Here is a 12322-nt window from a genome sequence, read left to right on the forward strand (position 1 = left end):
TACCATTGTTTATTTTTTTAAATACTAAATAATTGTATACATTTTTCCATTATGAAATGAATAGAAACCACATTTTTAAAAGTAAAAAGAATCAACGTATTATAATTAATGTAGCCACTACTAAACATTACTTCAATTCATTTTAAGTACAATTTGTCTGTTTTATTTTATTCAACACCCCATATTTTTCCATATTAATACTGTTTTTGCAGCCATCATTTAAACGGCTGAATAAGATTTTATTAGTGGTTTGCGCATGTTTCCTTAATTATAAACCATCTATTTTAGATGGTTAGGTTGTTTTAAAGTATGTTATAATTAACACATTTATGGATACTGTTTTTCCTGTATTTTGGTTTATTTTCCTTAGAATAAATGCTCAATGTTTTGAATAATTAACATTTCCAAGGCTCAATATACAACTCTCAGTGGCTTTCAAAGATGTCTTAGCAATGTATAAGAATGCCACTGCACCTTCATCAATGAATACTGATTTTATCCCCATATTTTATTAGGCTTTGCATAACATGTAAGCTTTGGTTCATATATTGAAATAAGACTGTACCTAACATGCTAATTAGCACTGCTTAACTCTGAACCACTAGGTGGAGCTAAAATTATAACAGTACTTTAATAATATCAATATTTCTCTCACAACACTATTGCTAAAATACTACAGGGAGTTTTCCTTTTACTGATAATGTCAAAGCATAAGAGACAGAACTTAGAGTGAATAAAATTTTACTTCTGAATTTATTTATTTTTTTTTGAGACAGGGAGGGTCTTGCTTTGTTGCCTGGGTTAAAGTGCATAGGTATCATAGCTCACTGCAACCTCAAAGTCCAAGGCTCAAGTGATCCTCAAGTCTCAGCCTCCTGAGTAGCTGGGACTATAGGTATGTGCTACCACGCCAAGCTAATTTTTAAATTTTTTGTAGAGATGGGGGTCTTACTATGTTGTTCAGGTTGGTCTTGAACTCCTGGCCTCAAGAGATCCTCCTGCCTTGGCCTCTTAACGTGCTAGGATTACAGGCGTGAGCCACCATGCCCAGCCTAGACTGAATTTTAAATAAGAGAGTTGGAATGAAACAGATTTAGAATATCTGTGTATAAGATAAACTAGATTTTTCAAAATTTATGTTTTATCCTTCCCATCTTGAATGAGAAACATAATGAGATAATTTTTAGAAGTAAGTACCTCTCAAAGAAACCAGTAATAGACACCTGTGGCCAGGGAAATAGTAACATATTATTTAGGGGTTTTTTTAAAAGATACATTTTTTAATTTAACAAGGCGTTCTATTTAGAGGAAAATCTATAGGTCTATGGTGCAAAAATAATGACAACTTTAGGAAGACCATTAGGCAAGTATTAATAATAATAATAATGATGCCTAACATACCTAAGACTATACAAGCTGTTGGGAATTTGTGATTCAGGAATTCTGGAACATAGTTCTGAATCCTGAATACAACTGATAATCTATCACTTCTCACAGCAAATGCCTTTCCTCTCCTGTCCATCAACCTTTCCCCAACACCAACACACACACACACACACACACACACACACACACACACACACACACACACACACACACACACACACACACACACACACACACACACACACACACGAAGTACCCTGAAGGAATGGAAATGAATTTGGGGATTCTAGTTCTATTCTCTAATATATCCAACAAAGCATCAGTCAGGAAAAGTAAAAATGGATCTAGAAGTAACATTTTCCAGCCTGACTTCTCACCTTTGTGGAACTGGTTTTACCTTCTGTCCCTCAGTAATCTTCCACCAATCTAAATAGTTCAGGCCAAGGATGTATGAGTAAAGTATATATTCCTGATCCTTTGTCCCTGCCTCTCTCAGAGAATTAATGCAGTTCTTTTTCTTCACTATTCAAGTCCTTCTCCAACCTCCCAGGTAGAGCTAGGTACATAAAAGAAGTGAGGAACATGGAGGCAGAGCTGCAACTGTGACTGAACTGACTGCCCTCACACACAACATATCCTTTCTCTAGTAATTACTACTTGATTATATTCCCTTGATTTTTGGAACTCATTAATTATAAGAGTCGTTAGTGAATCAACAATTTTAAAGAAAACTACTACTATCACAACTGGAATTAAGGAAATATGGTAATTGTGAAAGAAATCTAATGTAACTTCTGTCGATATGAAAATATATTTATAAAATGCTTTTGATAAAAGTAAATACAAGAACAGTCATCTTCCTTCTATTATTTATACCTTTTGTTCTAAGAGTGCCCTGCGGAGGGAGACTCTCTGCTCAAGCTCCCGAAGCTCTCGATCATGTTGTGCCTCAGCTTGCATCTTGATTTTGCTCTGATATGCATTCAACAGCTCCAGTTCCTGCTGCAGCTGCATCTTCAAAACCTGGCACTCTGCTTCCTGCGCTTCATCCAAACGCAGCTGAGAGAGAAAGAAAACAGATATACCCTACTGTGAGCTATCTATTCATGACCTATGGAAAGGAGGATGAATGATAGAAGACAGACTACTCTTTTGTAGGTTACACAATTGTTCTGTCTTGTATCTTGCAGTAGACATCTCTGAGAAAGAAAGGCACAGGAACCAAAGCTATTATAAGTTATTTGGAGGATTCCTAAATAACCACATTTTTCTTAAGAAAAACCTAGAATCTGATTAGGTGATACAAAACTCTGAATCTCTGTGTAGAGAGCTTCTGGAAAAAAAATAATAAAAAAATAAAAATAAAACTCTGAATCTCTTCCTCCCTAATGGAAATAACTACACAAGACTAGCAAACTATAGCCTACAGACCAAATCTGGGCAGCTGCCTGTTTTATCTTGTTTTTTCACAGCCCACTAGCTAAGAATGGTTTTTTCATTCTGAAATGGTTATAGTCTATTTATTTTTTTATTTTTTTTGAAACAGGGTCTCACTGGGTTGCCTGTGCTAGAATGCAGTGGTATCACTATAGCTCCCTGAAACCTCAAACTCCTAGGCTCAAGTGCTCCTCTTGCCTCAGTCTCCTGAGTAGCTGGGACTATAAGCATATGCCACCATGCCCAGTCTCTATGTTTTGTAGAGATGGGATCTCGCTATTGCCCAGGCAGGTCTCAAACTCCTGGCCTCAAGTAATCCTCCCACCTCAGCCTCCCAGAATGCTAGGATTACAGGCATGAGCCACTGTTCCTGGCCTTGAATTGGCTACCTTTTAAATGGTTATATTGTTACCCACATAGTATCCTTAATTTTGCTTCCTGGCCTGCAAAGCCTAAAATATTTATTATATGACCCTTTACAAAACAGGTTTACAAAGCTCTTATATAGAAAATATTTTGTATTTGCACTAAAATGTGACCATTTGGATTCCCAATACAGTACTACTTTTTGTCTACTGTTTACCAAAGCTGCTCCTCCAATCTCAATAAGCTGTTGGGATCTGTGTTGGCAGGAAGCCTATTCAGAACCTCATGTATAAATGTATCAATGAGAATTCACATGCATCATGACATTTTCAGACAATGTTGAGAGCAGGAAGAAAAGAGTGTAGTAAATTTGTTTTGCTTAAACAAAGAGAACTCACGGCTTGTGTGGAGAGCATTTCGTTAATGCTGTGATCATACTGTTCAGCCAAGATGGCTAACTTCCGGGTCTGCTCCTCTTTTAGCCGTTTCAGAACAGCTTTGTGCTCACTCTTTGGTGTAGTCTCCAGTAGGTGATTCCTTAATGCTTTATACTGTCTTGTTTGGATTTTGCAAGTATCCTGAAACTGCTTTTTTATTTGGAGTTCTTTAGACTGGGAAGAAAAAAATAGATGTATATAAGATGTAACATATGGCACTTGGTATACCTTATGTTTACTTACATGGAAATAAAGGCTATTAGGAAAAAGGGAAAGGAAAACCAAAAAGGTCAGATCATAAGGTTGCCGGTACTTTTGCACTTGGCTATTGAGCCAAATCATTGATTGGATTCTATGCATTTTTCTAACAAAAACTCTCATTTAAAACATAAATAACCCCATTTATAACAGGATTTCAAGTAGTATTTGTTATTTCACTAGTAAGTTTAGTGATTTGACTAAATATTAAAATTAGCTTTGATTACTGTTATGTATTCATAACAGAAAATTAAATTTTTTTCTCATGAATGAGTATAGTAGATATAAAATCACTTTACTGGCAAGAAAATATATTATCAGACCTCGAGGCAAAATACAAACCACATTTATTCTGTTCCTTATCTGAAACACTTTGCTCCAATTTCTCTAAATGACAATTTCAACTCCAACTACGTAGTCTATGTACCAAACTGGAGGATGAGTTGAAAGCCTCTATTTGTAACTCATCAATATTGTTATTATAAATGTCTTTTCCTTAAGAAAACAGGTAGAAACAGACTTAGTAATGATTTACTCTTCTTCTTTTTTTATTTTTTCGAGACACAGTCTTGCTCTGTTGCCTGGGCTAGAGTGCAGTGGCGTCACAGCAACCTCAAACTCCTGGGCTCAAGCGATCCTCCTGCCTCAGCCTCCCGAGTAGCTGGGACTACAGGCACATGCCACCATGCCCGGCTAATTTTTTCTATTTTTACTTGCTTGGCTAATGTCTTTCTATTTTTAGTTGAGACGGGGTCTCGCTCTTGCTCAGGGTGGTCTTGAACACCTGAGCTCAAGCAATCCTCCCACCTCTGCCTCCCAGACCGCGAGGATTACAGGCATGAACCACTGTACCCAGCTGATTTACTCTTCAACACAAGCAAAAACTTGAAAGTCAGTCAAGTTAACTAACTTTTCAAAGATCAAACAAAAGTTATGGGGGCAAGGGAAGGGACAACCCTCTTCTCGGGGTGATAACAGATATGACCTACAGTACATAAACATTTCTCAGGTAAAAATAATTTGAGTTTACAGACATAAGACCTTTGGCTTTAGTGTTTATATTCTATGAACTAGGTTTTAAAAAATTTTAATAAGGCATATTTCTATAAAGTATACTGGTTGATCTATAAGTGAGAATATATTCATTTACAACATTGAGGCAGAACCTACAGTTAAAATTATTTTACCTTAATACAAAGACTGCCAGGTATTTATTGCTTGATTCAGTGTGCAACAAATGCACATATGACCAAACTTAGCACACTCACTTAGGAAAAAATTTTTTCCTCACTGTACTACATTAAATATACCCTCTTTCTATATGTTTCACCAATTGAGGCATTAGGTCCTAATAATATGCTTTTCTTCTGTGAGGGGTCAAGAAATGTCTAGCTAGAAAAAGAAACTTGTTTTAGCTATGCTTTGTAGCACCATTCTTAAACACTGTGTTTGGTTTAAAAGTTCTTCCAAGTGCTTCTAAACAGAAACAAAACAATGAAATTTGGATATTCTCTTCTGCCTCTGTGTACCAGCCTCGATTATTTTAAAAGTTTTTATTTTTAAAATATTGTGCCAAGAATGGCCGGGCGCGGTGGCTTCATGCCTGTAATCCTAGCACTCTGGGAGGCACAGGCGGGTGGATCGCTCGAGGTCAGAGGTTCGAGACCAGCCTGAGCAAGAGCGAGACCCCGTCTCTACTAAAAATGGAAAGAAATTATCTGGCCAACTAAAATATATATGGAAAAAATTAGCCGGGCATGATGGCACATGCCTGTAGTCCCACCTACTCGGGAGGCTGAGGCAGTAGGATCGCTTAAGCCCAGGAGTTTGAGGTTGCTGTGAGCTAGGCTGATGCCACGGCACTCACTCTAGCCAGGGCAACAAAGCGACAGTCTGTCTTAAAAAAAAAAAAAAAAAAAAAATATTGTACCAAGAAAACTATAATCATTCCATAACACAGACTAATGAGAAAAAAGAATTTCTTGAAAATTTCTCCTCAACAAAAGATTAATGCTTATACCAAGAATAAAGTATATCTCTCAATATTTGACTCAAGTGAAAGCAAGATGAATATGTTACAGTTATTTCTACTCATTTCATGCTAACAAAGCATCATTTGGATGGCAGCTGAAGAAATAGCAGAGTGAGCAGATTTTTACCCAACCCAATTCACAGAAATAGCATCTCTCCCCAGTAAATCCTAGTCACCATAGATAAGTGTTTAAGCTGAAGTCTCCTCTCCCCAGGTTTAAAGTTTTGGAGAAGGTTTTAAGAAGTTTACTTAGGTAAATAGAAATGAGATGACTTGGTGTTAAAATCTAGTCTGTTTTATTCAAATTGACTAAGTAGGGAGATACACGTAAAAGAGAGGAAAATGGTGATTTCTCTTCCCTACTAAAAGAAAACCTTGAGCTCATTTGTCATCAGAAGGAGACAGTCTATTTAAAGTCAATGACAGTGAAACATTATTTTCTCCTCATTTTTTATTTAGTAGTTGAGAAAATTAGACTACTATTTACAAGCTTTCAAACTGAAAAGGCTCTAATGACAAGAAACAGAAAGGAAGGGTTAAATGCCAAACAACTCTCCATCACCCATGCCCCAGAGAAATGCAGTCATACCACATTTACGGTAGGACTACAGAAAACTAACATGTTTTCAGTTAGGTTCGTTCTTGGGTGCCGCTGGCTATTAAACCACAATTAATTTCACAGACATGTCTTTTGGTGAGAAATTGCTTATTCTGCAGCCAAATGATTATATATCTGTCTACTGCAAAAATGAAATGAATCTGAAAAATCATTATGAATTCCAATTTTTCTAAGTATTGAATAAGTAAGGTTATGTTGGTAGTCAACATAACTACTTTGTAAATGATGTTAATTAGCTGTTTTCAAAACACAGCAAGGTAAAATTTTACTGAGGTTCACATGGAAAGGGTAAAGCATCTTAACACTTTGTTCAGGGCAGCTTGTTTGAATGGAGTTGGGTGGGAATTGAGAATCCCATTGGGTGTGTTGTAGTTTCTAGATTCTGACAGAGATTACCTCTGAATGAATTTCACTCTACTCCAGCAGTTATTCAGAGTAAAACCAAGAACAGTTTTATAGTTTAAATATCAAATAGTTTATAAAAAGAGCGGGGTAGGGTGTGGGGGAGCCTTTAAATAGGAAATACTGTGGGACCTGGGCCTTATTGGATGTAAGTAAAAGTTTAAAATGTGTAGACATACACAGATCAAGTGAAGTGCTATCACTGATGACAAGACTATATACAGTGGGTAGCTTTTGTTTATTAAGATTCATGTTATGCTTATTACAAGTTATAAAATTTAAAAATTCCTTATAATTGTTAACTCTGGTTGACTTTGGTGGAGGGACATGGACCAGGCGGCAGGAGGAACAAGCAGAGAGAGGGGAAACCTTTTACTTTATAATGCACTTTCATATTTCTAAATTTTATACAAATCACATATAGAGCAAATTAGAATTCCAAAACTGTATTACTTGGGACAACAGAGAAAAGCCAAATGGTTAGCATGTTGGCATTTAGAATATAATATCAGCATTGGATATGTGGGCACATTTAAAATAAGAATCTTTTTTTTTTTTTGGGAGATATAGTCTCATTCTGTCGCCCAGCTAGAGTACAATGGTATCACGATAGCTCACTGCAACCTCAAACTCCTGGGCTCAAGCGATCCTCCTGCCTCACCCTCCCAAGTAGCTGGGACTACAGGCAAGTGCCACCACGCTTGGCTAATATTTTCTATGTTTAGTAGAGTCTATTTTTAGCAAGTCTCACTCTTGCTTAGGCTGGTTTCAGACTCCAGAGCTCAAGGTATCCTCCTGCCTCAGCCTTCCAGAGTGCTAGGACTACAGGTGTGAGCCATTGTGCTGGGCCAAAATATGAATCTCAATTCTTATTTACTGGCACTTCCCACAGTTAAAAGTTTTGACCATTTTTTTGTACTTCGATGAAAAATACATAAGCAAAAGTCTGCAGAAACAGGCACTTCACAATAAAATCAACCAAAGATGCTAAAAATGAAAAGAAAAAAGTTTACTCAATTTCTTAATGACTAGACTATCTTACACTTTTCCTTTTTCTTTTCTTTTTTTTTAAATTTTTAAAATAGAGATGGGGTCTCACTCTTGCTCAGGCTGGTCTCAAACTCTTGAGCTCAAGTGATCCTCCCACCTCAGCCTCCCAGAGTGCTAGGATTACAGGCGTGAGCCACTGTGCCTGGCCTAGATTTTTCCTGATTACATGGAAACATACCTTTTATGTTTTCCCCTTTGTCAAAAAACTTAGGCTTAAGGTACCTTCAAACTCTTAGGCTGTTGTCGTACTTCCATGACATGCTTTCGTCTTAGTTCTCGTTCTCTGCGCTTATTGTATTCCAGCTGGTTAGTGAGCTCAGTTTGATGCTGCAATCTGATCAACTCACAGCGCATCTTCTGAATTGTGTTGAGGTGACGGAACTCCAGTTCTTGCATGGATTCATGCTGTCGAAGTAGCATGGCATGCTCCAAGTCCTTCTGAGTCTGCCTTTTATTTAACTCCTAATCCATAAAAGACAAAGATATAATTTACTGCTGTATAATGCCAGGAAAAAAACTTAAGAAACAGAATAACCAAGAAACAGATGTAATTAACCCTCTAATTCAATAATGGCTACATAGTAAATACTAGGGTTCTTTGACTTTTAAGTGGGCAATTCGTAGCACAAATTTTCTTATCATACTCATTTACTATTTATTCACACTATTTTATTGGCATAACCTTAAGACATCAAATCTATCTCAAGAGGATTAACATCTTCCTTTTGTTTCCTAATTTTATATTTGAAGAGGGCTCCTAAGTTATCCTTTGAATTTCTTCAGAGTATACTATTCAATTCTATTACATGCAGTCTATCCTGTTATGTGTAGTAGGACACATAACATGGACACCAGAAAGTCAGATTGCCTGTAGTCTAAATTCTGGCTCTGCTACTTACGAACAGTGATTACTTGGGTTAGTTGTTTAAACTCACTGTGATTCAGTTTAATCAAATCTCAAATGCAGACAATAATATAGCTGTTTCACGGATTTAATGTAAGGATGAAATGAGTTTATAAACAGAAAGTTCTCACAATACTTAGCACATGGTGCTCAATAAATATTATTTTTTAAATTCTTTTTTTCAGACTAAAAACAAGTACACCATACATATATAATGTAAAAGGAAAACTTCCTCCCTTGGCCTCTGCAAACTCTTTCCCCAGAGGCCAACAGTGTGGTGTACATGCTTCTCAACCTTCCCTGTGTTTATTGTGACATATCTATTATACAAAAACTTACAGTTTTAAAAACTGAACAATATACACTGTAGGCATGTAAGCTGCTTTCTTCATTTAACAATATATTGCATATATATCCAGATCAGATCAGTACATAAAGATTGTTTTAAGTTTCACTGTAAGCTACTACTTTGTGATACCATAACTTTGATAATCATTCCTCTGTAGTTGCACATTTAAGCTGTTTCCATTTTTTGCTATGTACAAAGTTTTAATAAATATTTATACACACTACATCATATAATCATGTTATTAGTACTGAAAGATAGAGTTCTAGAAGTGAATATGTTGGTTAAAAGCGTATGTACATGTTAAATTTTAAAAGCTGCTGTTAAATCATGCTCTGAAAGAGCAGTATCAATTTATACTCTTACCAACAGTTTCCATTAACCCATGCCATTACTAGGAGTGGATGTTATCCATCTTTTAAAATTTTTTTATCTACTTGATATAACTGTTTTAATTTGAATTTCTTTAATTACTAATGAACCTGTACACTATGCTATATTTGAAACTTATTTCAACCCACACTTGGAAATTTATCTATGCTGACAGGTATCCTGATAATGAGAACAACTGTTTTCATTGGCATAAGAGTTTCTACAACATTTGCCTAACAAATAATTACGTGACTATACAAATGCATTAAATGGCAACAAACACCTAATGATACTTATTTCAGATCAAAGAGGCAAAAATTGCCCAATTAATTTCCTCATATTTAAAAGTTAATATTACTTTCATTCATGAGTCAATTAATAAATATTTATTGAATGCCTACTATGGGTGAGAAACTGGGGGATACAAAGAACTGTACCAAGTCTGTGATTTCATACAACTTTCATATTAGTGAAGAAGTCAGGACACCCCTCCTCCCTAAAGTGTGTGTTTATGTAAGAGAAAGAAGTACAAAAAAGAACACTTAAAGAAGGGAGAAGGATTTGGTGGTCAGGGAAGGCATTGCTGAGACAGTGACATTTGAATAAACACATAAAGAAGGGAGAAAACAAGCCATGTGAATATCTGGGGAAAAATGATTCAGACAGAGGGAAGTACAAGTGAAAAGTCCCTGAGACTGGAATGTGACTGGCATACTTTCAGGAAACTTTTGTTTTTGTTTTTTTTTTTTTAACAGACAGGGTCTCACTCCATCACTCAGGCTGGAGGGCAGTTGTGTGATCATACATAGCTTACTGCTACCTCAAATTCCTGGGATCAAGTGATCCCCCTGGCTTGGCCTCTTAAAGCGCTGAGATTACAGGCATGAGCCACCATTCCTCGCCAGGAAAAATTCTTTTGATATAGGATTTTAAATTTCATGTCATTCAAACATACCTCCCTGACAAGGTCCTGCTCCAAGTTATGACGTCCAAGTAACATTCTTCTCTTGAAACGACGACATTCCAGCTCTAGATATTGTCTCTGACGTCGAAGAAGGTTAGCTTCTTCTTCTGCTTGGAAATGCTGTATATTCTCCTTCTGCTTTGAAAGCCACTCCTGTTTTTCTTTTTTGGGGGTGCTCTGGTTTTCATTCAGTTCCTGGCAACGTAAAAAATGACTCAGTCCAAAATACATAAAAATTAACTACATGAATGTATCATTTTGTATCTGGTAAATTTAAATGAAAGTACTTCACTGTATTTCCTCTCTAATGCTCAGGCAGGGCAATGACCTTGAGAAGGTAGATGATATTCTCCTCTTCCTATTTACCCAGTAAATAGGACAGGAAAGAGAGATATGTACAACAGAAAATATGCATAGATTCTAGCTTTGTACAGCTACATTTCTGAAAGCACACAATGATTAGTTAATAAAGTAAAACATATTCTTCTTTATTTTTTTTTTCAAGTCAAAGAGCTAAGCATAAGCCTAGAACATACTCTTCTGTAAAACCTTCACAAGAAGTCTAGACAGAGAAGGCAGTGCTTTCAGGTAAAAATCACATGTGAATTAAAATGAGGTCTAAAATACAGTTAAACAACATTTCACACTTCTTGGTTTTTAACATTCTCGATACTAAGTTTTTGGTAAAATTATGGATGGACTCAATATAAGAAAACTGGAAATTAAATGACAAAATCATGGGAGAATAGAGACCTACTTTATGAATGATATTTAATTTTCAGCATTAAAAACCACTGAACAAATCGAAACTAATGATTTTTACATTGTTTTAAATACCTGACAAACTAATGCTCTAAAATGAAAAATAAAATAAAATAAATACCATGTCACAAACTACCTTATTAAAAATGCATTTGTATTGGGCAAGATAAAAAAATTGACGATATATTCAATGAAGCAAACCCTCGGATGCTAATTAATAGTAGCATATTTTCTACCTAAAGAGCATCAATGTTATACAGAATATAAATAAGTCATCTTTCTTAGATGTATAGGATAATTGTTTAGAGAATAATAAACCCTCTGTTATTCAAGAAAGAGATCAATTCTTTATAATTTTAGTTCATAAGATATCCAAACAGATAAAAATGAAAGGCACAAAAATTAGTAGTTCTTAAGAGAGTGTAGTGTATGCACACTATGGGAAGAGACAGGAATAACATGGGCACATGCATAGAGAATCACTTGGGTATCTTTTTCAAAACCTTCTGCCAGGGAACTCTCCCACCAAGACTCTGATATGTTCCTTTCTCTCTACTAAGAATCACTATTCTAAGTTAACATTAAGTACACACAAAAAAATCTAGCTTCTAAAACAAAATGAATTTATTACTTTGACTACAAGTTATATGCTTAAAGGATTATCTAAATCAACTAAACCATAAAGCTAAACTCTCATTTCACTGGAAAAAAGAACCCTACAAGTATATTTTGTTGGATGTTTATATAGAGTTAGGAACTCTATTTACTATCTTTTCAAACTCAAAGTTCCATTATGGTGTTTGGCTTTTTTGTATTATAGTCATGGGAATATATTGCAGTTTACACACTTTAGAGTTGGAAAAATCTTGTCAATGAAGCTCACTTGGCAGGGTATATAGCAAATCTTTGTGACACCAATATGTGCGCAAGACTTACATAGCTGATTATACAGCAAATTCCTAGATACATAAAAAGTATTAATATCAA

General features: G+C 35.7%; 1 protein-coding gene across 1 annotated transcript in view; it reads right to left on the bottom strand.

Moving 5' to 3' along the window:
- Positions 1–12322, bottom strand: part of TAOK1 (TAO kinase 1) — a 130518-nt gene that overhangs the window by 14139 nt on the left and 104057 nt on the right. Inside the window, exons 16-19 of the mRNA XM_045525309.1 lie at positions 10565–10768; positions 8210–8449; positions 3588–3800; positions 2263–2445 (exon numbers count right to left, since the gene is read on the bottom strand). Of these exons, the coding sequence (XP_045381265.1) occupies positions 2263–2445; positions 3588–3800; positions 8210–8449; positions 10565–10768 (840 nt within the window). The remainder of the gene's footprint in view (positions 1–2262; positions 2446–3587; positions 3801–8209; positions 8450–10564; positions 10769–12322) is intronic.

The sequence above is a fragment of the Lemur catta genome, chromosome 15 (genome assembly GCF_020740605.2).
Source record: "Lemur catta isolate mLemCat1 chromosome 15, mLemCat1.pri, whole genome shotgun sequence".
NCBI classification, from domain to species: Eukaryota; Metazoa; Chordata; class Mammalia; order Primates; family Lemuridae; genus Lemur; species Lemur catta.